This window comes from Python bivittatus, unplaced genomic scaffold (assembly GCF_059951505.1).
Source record: "Python bivittatus isolate LINGU-HERP-01145 unplaced genomic scaffold, Pbiv_v1 ctg000700_np1212, whole genome shotgun sequence".
Lineage (NCBI taxonomy): Eukaryota > Metazoa > Chordata > Lepidosauria > Squamata > Pythonidae > Python > Python bivittatus.
The window spans coordinates 68,718,289-68,730,748 of NW_028277098.1; the positions used below are offsets into that span (position 1 = coordinate 68,718,289).

Sequence of the window (12,460 nt, forward strand, 5' to 3'; positions counted from 1 at the left end):
ATGTTAATCAGTTACTTGGATATATCATGAATCCTGATCAGATCAAACATTTACAAAGAGAGGCAGCCTGGCCAATGCAAAGCCCAGCCACGGAGGTGGATTTGTTACAGGCAAGGACAAACGTATTAGCAGCTATGAAAATATTTTACCCAATAAAGCCTGATTTATATGAGATCTATGCCTGTCACCAGAGAATAGATGAACACCTTGGAGTTTATTATGAAAGACTTATACAAACATTCATAAAATATTCAGGTAATGAGACTTCTGAAGCCAATATGCCCATGGTTCTGATTGAAGGATTCTTGCCTGAAATGAGCAAAAACTGAAGTTATCTGTAGTAGGCTAGCAACACAAAGAGATGAAGGAGTTGCTGGCTGTGGCTGATCATTTTATGCAGTTTTATCAAGCTGGACAGGTAAAGGAAGGCAAGAAGGAATTAAAAATTCTAGCAGCTCACATAGATTACCTGCTGTCAGGGGACTGAACAAGAAATAGGGGCAGAAGGTAATGGCCTCAATAACCAATTTCTAAGGAAGTTTCTTTTATTGTGGTAGGAATGGACATTGGAAGGTGCAGTGCCCAGTCTTTTTGGCTGCAGGCTCTGGATTGTACCCCCTCCACCTCAACTGACTACCATCCCTACCCCTTACCCACCTCCTCCAATGCAACAAATTTAGGGATGCCCTGGGAGTGTAGTACAGCAGAAAATTTTATTAGAATTGTCCCCCAAATCACATATAACATTGGAGATTGATGGAGAACTTCTGTTCTAGTTGATACTGGCACTGACATGTCTTGTTTAGCAGAAAAGGACTTTCCTGGACCTCCCCTCACAACTACTACCCATTTTGCCATAAGGGTCTCTAGAACCCCTATTCCACAAAGCTGCAATTGTGGGATTTTTATCTGATACCCATTCATTTTTAGTAAGAACCGATCTGGATGTCAATCTCTTAGATAGGGACTTATTATGTATGATGGGGCTTACACTGTACTGCAGTTCTGAGGGTGTATTTATGGATATTCCTGGTGCAGAGAATCAGAATCAGGTTATGGCAATGCTGGAAATGTCTGTGGAAGAACTGGATTCTGCTAAGATATGCTATTATAAGGACACTGTTCTGCCTGACCCTCTTTTGTGCTGTGTTCCTAAAAAACTCTGGGCTGCCTCAAAATCCAATTGTGGACTGATTAAATCAGCTGCTCCAGTTCATGTGTATCTGAAACCTAATGCCTCTCTACCAAGGATTCCACAGTATGCCTTGAATAGGGTGTCTATAGAAGGTATACGCCCTGTTATTCATTTCTTACTGGAGCAAGGCATTTTAATACACACCTCTAGCCCTTGCAACACTCCAGTCAAAAGCCAGGATCGGAACCTCCTGCTTGGAGATTAGTACAGGATTTGAGGGCCATAAATGAGATTGTTCATCCTATCTTTCCTACAGTAGCAAATCCCAATGTAATTCTTTCTGAGGTTCCACCTGATACGTCATTTTTCACTGTGGTGGGTATCAGTGCATCCAGATTCTCAGTTTTTGTTTGCTTTCACTTAAGTTGGGGATCAGTATCCCTTCACACGAGCCCCTCAAGGGTATTATGAAAGCCCAGCATGGTATAGTGTTGTTTTGAGGAAGGATCTGACAGCCTTGGTGCTTCCCTATGATTCTTGTTTAATACAGTATGTGGGTGATTTATTAATAACTGCTAAGGATTTGATGTCCTGTCAGGAGGTCTCTCTGGCTCTTTTGTCTTTCCTGGCTGAACAGGGGCACAAAGCTAATTTACAAAAACTGCAGTTTTGCCTCCCCAGAGTATCCTACTTGGGCTTTTATCTGTTGGCAGGAAAAAGGGAATTACCCTCCAAAGACTCAACAGATCCTTCAGTTACCTCCTCCCGTCTCTTTGACTAAACTGCGTTTCTTTTTAGGAATGGTGGGTAATTGTAGAGCCTGGATCTTAGATTATGCACTCTTGTCAGCCCCTCTATCTGCTCTACTGAAAAAGGACATTCCATTTTTGTGGACAGACGAATGTGAACAGGCTTTCCAAGGCCTGAAACAGACCTTGATTTCTACTCTTGCTTTGGTTTTACCAAATTATAAATTGGATTTTGCCTTATACTACCATAAGGTGAATGAACACAACCTCTTGGGGATCAACAAAGACCTGTGGGCTACTGTTCCTACAAATGAGACACAGTAGCTAGGGGGTACCCACCTTGCCTTAGAGCTATAGCTGCTGCTGCTCTGCTCATTGAAAAGACTGCAACAATTGTTTTGGGAAACCCCCTTCTAGTGGCAGTGCCTCATGCTGTGGAATCTTTATTGGCCATCTGCATCTCCTGCCTATTTCTTCAGCAAGGATGTGCAAATTCGATACGTTATTATTGCAGATCCCAAATGTCTCTGTGGTGCAGTCCATCCCCTCTTTTAATCAACCCATGTCGTTGCCAATGGAAATGTCAGACAGGAAGTGTAATGATCATGACTGTTCTGTGTTAACCCTTACTCACACTCTCCCTCATCCTGATTTGGAAGAATCTCCATTATCCAGTACTGATATGGAGTTACAGTATATGTGGATGGCTCTGCTTACATCATAGAAGGTGGAAGGATGGCAACAACAACAATCTAGCAGTACCTCTACAGTTTTCTACCCCATACCTTGTGACTATTCCGTATCTCTGCGTCCACCAAAATTGTTTTTCTAGAACTCTGGGAAAACTGGCATGGTGGTATCCTGTAGGGACCTCTGAGGGCTGTGAAATATTGTGGACATAACCGTGGATGGCACCATTATAGCAAGTGGCACAAAGACAATGTATATTATATATTGGAATTTTTAAATGGAATTTTTATATAGGCATTTAATATACAAATAAAAGGTCTGCAGGACTATTGGTTGCTGGCTTTTGGGCTCTTTATGAGCACCATTGCCCTTTGTGCCCCCCAACATTATAATAATATTGTGCAAAGTGATATTATTAATACTCTTATTTGGCCTTCAACTTGTAAAAATATGATTGGTATGGTATTTGACACCAATAAATGACATACTAATGACTGCCATTTTAAATTACAAGCCCCAGCTAGGCTTCCTGGACATCATCACAAATACTATGTTTCCCTACAGCCTGGGTTTTATTGGATATGTAGAGAACATGCATATAAAGCCCTACCTGAGAACTTTGAGGGAAGTGTACGCTAGGGAATGTAGTCGTAGATATATCCTACCATTATGAGATCAATGGCCCTCACCACTTAACATTCTGTAAATATATTGAGAACCCCTTAATAGAAAGGTAATATTGGGATTATACGGTCCTAAAAGAGTTTTACTACCAAATCTGGAGGTTTATGAATTATAGAAAGCCATTATCAATGTCTCTGTCGAAATTGAATTAGCATTCCATGCAGTAACTGATAGCTTACATACTATACAAAAAAGGAGAAGTTGGCCACCTTAGCATGAACAATAGAATGGCCTTAGATTACTTGCTTGCTTCACAGTATGTAAATTAGTAAATTCTTCCTGTTGTGTACGGATTAATCAACATAGTCTCATGGAAACCAATATAACTGTGATTCATAAACAAGCTCATATTTTAGACTCCATGCAAAACACTCAAATCATACAGGGAGGTTTGGAGCATAAGCTATTTTCATTTATTTCCAACTTCACCTCTATTTGGGGGTAGGTTAAGAATCTGCTAGCTATGGGACTAGTATATTGTCAGTGGGTTTGTACTAGGTCCCCTGTGGGCTCATCCCCAGGTTGGTCTGTCTGTTACCATCATGAGCCCCCACCCCCATATTGACCTGCTGAAAAGGGGGAAAAGAAATGGGGGAATGTGGTGGTATACAGCATCTGAATCATATTAAGCATATAGAATTGTGTTTTAGTAGCAGTAGTGTAAATACATAACTTAACACCTAGTGCTGTGGCCCTGGAGTGGAGAGAGTTAGTAGAACCCAGCCCTTAAGCACTTAGAATTAAGTAACAGGAAAGTGCAATGTAAACACCAATGTGCAGTATTATAAGAATGGTACAATCGAAAGAGAAGACAGCTGGAATCAGAATTAAAGTTAAAACACTAATAACTTGAGATAAGTAACTGACACCACTTTGTTAGCCAAAATTAAAGAAAACCTAGAAACTCATTATGAGAACAAAAATGAAAAATCTGAAGTAATGTTAAATATTAAGAAGATAAATATAATATCAATCATGCTTAATCATGATGATAAAGAAGAGATAGTGGTAGATCTGGATTCTTTTGTTCAAGAATACATCGATGATCTGCTGGAAAAGAAAAGAGAGGAAGGCAATGACAAATTAAGACAAAATCATGAAGGAGAATAGTTAAAGCAGTTGTCTTTCGAGTACTAATATGCAGCAGTGAAAGCTTGACATTGAGAACAAAGAAGAAAAGGAGGATAGATGCCTTCAAATTATGGATGTGGAGATGGATACAGTATCATGGAACTCAGGAAGAACTAATACTGGCCCAAATAAAGACTGATTGTTCCCTTGAAGCAATGAAGAAGTAGAAATTTCCATACTATGAGCATGTTATGTGAGTGAAAGATGGACTAGAAAAAAAAATCTCTATTTGGCAAGGTTAAATAGAGGGGGAGATAACTGACAAAGTGGGTAAATGGCATCATTTTTTTTTTTAAACAGGATTGTCCTTGAAAGAAATGCAAGTTATAACTGGAGACAGGTCAGGATGACAAACATTTGTTCATGGTGCCATTAGAAATGAAGCCTGATTTGCTAGCACCTAACCAGCTCTTTAGTTTCCATACTCCAGTGTTGATATGAGTCTTTATTCTGTCTTAATCCATGGCATTCACTGTTGTTCCCATTGCCATTCTTTATACACTCTTTGTAATAGAAGGGCACCGTTGGAAGATCTGAAAGATAAGTTAGGGACAGATTGTCATAGGTAAAATCTATCCATGTGGTCAATGAGTCGGTAACAACTTGATGGCATGTAATCAGTCAGTAGAAAGGCTAAAATGTATGGACCTTCCAGGTGCTTTTGGTCTGTTTATTTCTAGTGTTTAAGTCTTCATATGAGTAAAGATTATAACTTTATGACAAAATCTTTGCTTGATATTTTTATGTCTGAATTCTTGAAGCACCAGCAGTTTTTAAATAAGTTTTCATAACATTGCAATATTACCTGACTGTGGGATGATTAATTTCATGGGATTAAGAGGGGTAGAGTAGGGGAGAGTTATAAATGTGGGTCCAGGAACATTCTGTGATAGAACACTTTACATACCCTTTATGTGAGCCTTCACATTTTGTTCTGAAAGAGATAGTTGGACATATGGTTAAGTGTGTTTTTATGGAGTATGCATGATGACCTCCAAACGAAGACTGGTTCTGATGTTTGGTCTCTGACATTTTATCAGAAACAGTGTTTTGAAATCAATGCTGATTCATATGAAGCTGAAGAATATAGGTCTGACACAACTTCATCATACCAGGAAGTATTTTAATTGTCTCCTAGATTTTGTTTTGTCATTGTTGGCTGCTGTTGTTAATTTTAAATATTGTCAATTAAAAAATCATAATATATTTTTATTAGTGAAGTATTGTTTCAATGTACTAATTCATAAATATTGTTCCATTAAAAATAAAGACCACTGTTGAGCTAAACAGATTTGAACATGTAGACTATTAGTTTGCTGTACAATATCAGTTTTGCCCATTTCAGCAAATAGAACTTTGGTTAGCAACTGATGATTCTGTAAAATTCCAGTTGCAACTAGTACAGCTTTTCTTGGCAGGCCATAATCAGTTATTCATAAGAAATATTTCTGTTTTTTGTATTAACATTGTTATCAGTATTTCAATTTTGCTTAATACTGGGACAGTTAATTAAACTTTGCTTGGATATGATGCAAGTAGGATTCAAAAACTAAAAACAGAAGATTTCAACAAACTTCTCCTGCAAGGTACCCTCACCTATCCCATTATTCCTGGCCAGGCAACGGTTTCCCCTGTACTAGACTATTCTATTGTGATACTTTTCTGTATTCAACTAGAAAAGTTAGAAATGGATTAGTTTAAGGATTTTGTTAGATGAATTTCATATTAAACTATTTAGAATAATCTTATAATTTTCTCTTTTGTTTGCAGAGATTTGAGTTATAACGATTTGTTATCCTCTAATTGGAGTATTGATTCATCAGGCCAAATACTGCAAGAAGTGTAAGTTATTTTAGCTAGCTGTAATGTAATAGACTAAGTGATGTTATGGCATTAGAAGTTATAATATTACATCAAATGACGTAACACTTGAGAATGACAGATTAAGCAGAAAAAATTTACACAAGGTCTCTAATAATAGGATTGTCAGTGAAAGAGTTTTAAGAAGGGAAGGAAAAAGGAAAAGAGAATTAAGCAATGCAGGAGCTGTGATAGTAGTAGCATATCAATACCGATCTACCTTAAACAGTAGCAGTGTAGGCTGCAAACTTAAACAAGGTAAAGAAAGCATTCAGAGCATGGCTTCTGCAAACATTTCTAAGCCCTTAATAATCATTCTGGATCGTACGACCAGGAAGGAGGAGGGAGTGGGGTTTAGAATAAAACAACTATGTTATGAGCCACTGCCCTACTGTCTTTGCCATAGGGATGTATTGGGGGAAGCCCCCAGCTTGATCTGGCCTATTTTTAAACCCATTCTTTCTTTTAGCAGCTTCTTTCCCCACACCAAATTTGGTCAATGTGGTTTATGTTTTCAGAGTTTCATGCTGATGTACAGATAGAGTCCTGAGCACTTTTTTCTCTAGCATTTCATTGGGTTGGAAATATTTTTTTTTAAAAAGTCAGACTTTAAGTCAAGCTTGATATCTGGTGACCACAAGGGCAAATAGGTGTTTGGTACAATAGGGAAGAGGTTAGGCATTGCCTCCTGCGATTTGTCCCCCAAATTCCTAGCCTAGCCTACAGCCCTGAGGTTTCATAGTGGCTTCCCACTAAATTACTAGCCTGATCTGACCTTGATTAGCCTTTTTTGAGGTTAGCCAAGTTTGGCTAGGGTACTGCCTGTGTTTCTAATCATTAGAAATAATTTAGCTGTTTGGGTTTTACAATATAAGTTTGGGTTTTACAATATAAGTTTTGGGTATAAGATGATATACTTTTTTAAATTGAAGAGTGTGCCTCTTCAGTAGGCTTACTTGTATTATAAATCTAGTAGTGTTGGTGATAGTTCATAGTTTTCAGTTCTGCTGCTCAATTTATGGTTCTTAAACCAGTTTGCATGTATAGAAATGTTCTTGAATTAATATAGAATTTAGGATTCATTGGTGCTTACATGTTTAATCTTCTCTGGAAGAAGTAGACTTCCAGTTCTGAGAAATAGTACATTTACGAACACTTGCGAATGACATTCTGTTGATTTAATTCAAATAATAACTTTTATTTACTTTTGAAGCTCTTCTTATGAATGAAATGTTCTAACAATCCTTGACATAGTATTTCACTGAGAGTATCAGTGTTCTTCTGAGGTAGTCCATACTATTTTCACAATTTTCCAGGATGACTAAATTCAAATGACGATTACTAAAATTACTTAGGTGCTTTGAATTGTTTAGCTTTTTCTGAAGTTCACTCCTGAGGATGATTCTAGATTTGTTTCTTTTAAATGCCACAAACTCAGTTGTAATACATAGAAAACAAATATTAATACACAGAAAATGTATTCTGTTTTCATTAATATTACTTCTTTCTGAGTGCTAGTAAATAAATCTTTCTTTCAGGAAGATGAATCACAATGAACTAAGTGGCATTCCTCACTTTGGTGAACTGACTTCTAATATCACACTACTGTCACTGTAAGTTAATATTCACAGATTTTTCAGGATGATTGTTAAACTTAGCAGGGTAGAAAATAAAATCCTATTAGATAATTAAGTAAAAATGAAGCATGTGGTATGTTTGAAAAGTAAGTTGAAATTCTTATGTAATTAATATCTATAGCAATACTATGAAACAGCATTTAAGAACAAGGTAATATCGGAATCAGTTTGTACTATCTGTTCAAGCTGAACATTCAAATAAGCTAAAATGTTCATCGAATGGTTCTGGCAAGTGGTCCATCAAGCTGTTTGTATAGTGGCCCATTCAATCAACAGAGAAGCACATTCTAGAGCCATAATCGCAAAGGAAAATCACAGTGATCCTTGACACTTTGCACTAACTTCATCCAAGTTTGTATGCTAAAAGGATGAGATTTGGCTTAAAACAGAGTTCATATCATCAAAATAAACAGCTTCTAAGTATTGTTCTGGATGCACATTTAGTCTATAAGATGTTTATTTGTATTCTACTAAGGAGCTGAAATTTCAGAGGTGATGTAAGTATGGCTTTTATGGTGCTTTTTCTTATGCTCTTAGAGTGCATAATTCAATTCAGGAGATTGTCTCTGAACAGCTGCAGCCTTATTTTTCCCTGGAGAACCTTGACCTCAGCTCTAACTTCATCACAGAAATCAAAGTTTCTTCATTCCCGCGTATGCAGCTGAAGTACCTGTAAGTAAATGGGACAGTTAGCATGAGGCACTGAAAGGAGTTTTTTCAATTTGTATATTGGTCTTCAGGATTTTTCCTAAAAATAAAAAGGTACAAAAGCTATTATGGATTTCTGTGTGCCAGGTAACTTACATTCTTTCTATATGCCATTGTTGTGAAGTCATAGTGATACTCATGAAATGATACAGCTTCACATTGGAACTAGATAAAATTATAGAGTAGATTTAGTAAAATTTCCTTCTCTCACACAACAATTAGATTCAGGAATCACTGGATAGAGAGATGGACATACAGGTAGATGGATGGATTCCCAGATTCAGAGGTAGTATCCCTCTAAATATCAGTTGCAGGAATAGTAGAGACTTTTAAATTTCATTTACTGACCATGATTAGAGATTGCAGCTAGACTGGATGGATGGATGGATGAATGAATGGATAGACAGACAGACAGACCTTTACTCATATCAAGCAGATCTTCACTATTTAGAATATTAATATGATTCTAAATATGCTACACTGTAGCTTAGTGAGACAGTGCATGTATCCTCCCAGGTTTATACACTTTCAGTTCCTTCTGCAAAACAGAATTCAAAAGCCTTCACTTTTAGTTAACTTCAACATGTAAGTCTGGACTAAGAACTGTAATGAATAGTAACTGTGGTTAATTTAAAACAAACCATAAAATGATTAATGTTAATCACACTTTGTTGCTCCAAATAACACAAGAAACCACAATTAATTAAAAGCAAGAACAAATACTCTTCAGCCATGTGGGAATAGAGAGAGTCAGCTCAATCACAGTTTAGTGCAATGCCTGAATGTGAACAAGTTGAAAAAGAAATATTTCTCTTAGTTGTCTCCATCCCTCAAAGCTGTAATATGTTTCAGATTCTCTTACATGATTGCTCAGGCTGCTTAAAGTAATAAGTTGCTGAGTGACAGTGAGAAATACCATCTCTATAAGGAACAATATCTAGCAAGCTGTGGATATGAGATCATTACTTTATTGTATCTGATTAATTCTGATGACTTCATCTAAGAATCAGTGAAACAGCCTGCTAAGCTTTCTAAAAGTGAACTTCCTTGAAGTAAGGAATAGAAGCTCTAAATCAAAATGTAATAGGCTCCTTTGGGATTTTTGTGTAATTATTCAAGCTAAATTTAATATCTGCCTTTTTAAAACTCTGCTTTTATAGGAATGTGAGCAACAATAGAATAACTACTCTGGAAGCAGGCTGTTTTGATAACCTGTCCAACTCCCTAATAGCCGTAAAACTGAACAGAAACAGAATAAGTATGATTCCACCAAAGACTTTCAGGCTACCTTATGTACAGTTCTTGTAAGTGATTATACGCATGCATCTAATAAAAGAAATAAATAAGTTTTGTTGGGTCAATTTCAAGTGCAAAAAGCTATGCTTCAAACTACCATTCCTAGTATACATGCTAAAAGCTATCTTTTCAGCTCTCAACTGCATTACATGGGGTTATAGATCTGGTAACAAGTTTGATTTTCTCCACTGACATTTCCTTCTATCTGAGGATTTCCTTTAAAAAATATTACTTATAGGCTGCCATCTTACTAATTTTTGCTTGAACAGACTAAGCTGTTCCGGACTACAATTGGGGTACTCTGACCCTTTCTGCCAGTCACAGAATAATGGTGAGTCATTTAGGCTACTGAGTCCCTGCTTGGTACAGGAATCCAGAGCAATAATAGCTCCCAACATTTACATTCCATAATTCTGGATTCTGGGCAGGGGATTGAACTAGGTGATCCCTTCCAACCCTTAGATTCTGTTATTCTATTGGAATAGAGTTCACATTTTCACTATAAATATATTACTCTTCAAAATCCTATTTATTACTAAAACATAACTGTAATTAAGAATTTGTTGGTTGATCAACAGATTGAAGTATAGTCGTTGCATACGTATAAAAATGGAAGAACCATTTTTATGATGCATATATCTTATAACAGGTTTCAGTTTCAAGTCAAATTAAATATAGCCTTAGCATGCGTTTAAAAAAAACTGGGGAATATATTATAATAATTGTTACTGTATCAGGGAGAGGAATCTTTTTATTCTCTACTGCAGTTCTGATATAAATTTTATCACCTAAACTTTTTGTTCTGGGTGGAAAAATTGGTCATCTGAGGACTTATGTATTTAAGTATATGTCAATACTAGCTATGGCTTTATGTTAGTAACCATACAGTTTTGTAGTTCAGTTCTTGTATTTTTGATGGCTAAATTACATTCTCTACATTACATCAAAATGTAATATTTTTATTAGGATAGCAAGCATAGGAAAAATAAAGTTTGTGTTTGGTTTCCATTAGCTTATATTTAAAATGTTATTTTTAGGGAACTTAAAAGAAACCGCATTAAGGTAATAGAAAGCCTTACCTTCCAAGGCTTGGACTCATTGAAATCATTAAAAATGCAACGCAATGGGATTAGTAATCTAATGGATGGTGCCTTTTTTGGACTGAATAATATGGAAGAATTGTGAGTATACAATATAATCTCTTCATTATAAATCCTAGATTTCATTAGCTGAAAGGGCTGATTAAGTTGTATGATAGATGTGCATTAGACCATATTGTCTTCCCAATTTGTTTAAGCAGTATAATTTATCATTATTTTTAATAGTTCATGCTCCATAGTACAATTTATAAGGCTTTCAGAAAATGGTGGCAGATAACAGCTCACAACAGTAGCAATAACAAAATGAATGAATGTTGAATTCATTGCCTTTTGCTTTCTACTTCAACATTTCCTTTCTTTGCCCTCTAAATTCTCATGGCTTCTGTATTGCGGAATTGTAGGTACCGTAGTATTTAACAATAGCTTTGTATTTCTACTAGCACATTGCTATATATGGTATGTATTACTAATTTAAAACATATGTAACATTTTCTTTTGATTCTGTAGAGAGCTGGAACAGAATAACCTGACAGAAGTAAATAAAGGATGGCTATATGGCTTGAAGGCACTGCAAAAGCTCTATGTCAGTCAGAATGCCATTAACAGGATTGGACCTGATGCGTGGGAATTCTGCCAAAGCCTTTCTGAACTGTAAGTACTTAACATTTGTTTTATTGAGGTGAATTTAGTGGAATAAATTGCTTTCTCAGTTGGGAAAGTTACTCAACATATCTTACAAAAATGTATCTGTCTTCTCAAATCAAATTGATTTGGGGTGTCACAATATTTCCACAATCTTGTTACTTACATTTTTCTCTTTATTGTACCTTTCATTTCAGAGATCTGTCATACAATCAACTGACTCGCCTAGATGAGTTTGCTTTTATTGGAGTGAATGTATTGGAAAAATTAAATTTGAGTGACAACAGACTCAGTTACATTGCTGATGGGGTTTTTAAGGGACTTTCATATCTGCAGACTTTGTAAGTGTATATAATTCATAGGGAAAATAGCATTTATCAGAGAAGGAAGTTAGCAGGAATAAAAACTTTCAGGAGAGTGTTGGTAACGCTTATGGTGTTAAAAATACAAAGGAGAGATGGGTCCCTTTTTGAAGATTAGCCTTATATTATTATCCATATGCATTTCAAAGGGTTAAATGTGTGAGGTTAACTTATTGTATCAAAGAGCTGGGCAGTATTGCTCAGGTTTATTATTTTCAGCACTTCTTGGTGCTTCTTTAAAGGATTCAGCATTTAAATGGATTTTGTGTAGAATGTAACTCATAAGCTTAAATTGGATAATTCTTACTGAGTCATCGAGAGGTGCTCCTTTTCCTAAACATCTGTCTTCATGAAGAACTCCTAAGCAAGTCTTTTTTTTTTCCCCAGGCTGAGTACTTTCTGTGCTAGGATAGGAGGCTAAAGTGCATGTAGATACATATTACATACATATAGTAGTGCACAAACT

General features: G+C 36.3%; 1 protein-coding gene across 1 annotated transcript in view; it reads left to right on the plus strand.

Annotated features, from left to right (window-relative positions):
• The window catches only part of LRIG2 (leucine rich repeats and immunoglobulin like domains 2), a 55,490-nt gene that overhangs the window by 23,420 nt on the left and 19,610 nt on the right, over positions 1-12,460 (plus strand). Inside the window, exons 2-8 of the mRNA XM_007429929.3 lie at positions 6,160-6,231; positions 7,788-7,862; positions 8,424-8,558; positions 9,755-9,898; positions 10,928-11,071; positions 11,498-11,641; positions 11,830-11,973. Of these exons, the coding sequence (XP_007429991.2) occupies positions 6,160-6,231; positions 7,788-7,862; positions 8,424-8,558; positions 9,755-9,898; positions 10,928-11,071; positions 11,498-11,641; positions 11,830-11,973 (858 nt within the window). The remainder of the gene's footprint in view (positions 1-6,159; positions 6,232-7,787; positions 7,863-8,423; positions 8,559-9,754; positions 9,899-10,927; positions 11,072-11,497; positions 11,642-11,829; positions 11,974-12,460) is intronic.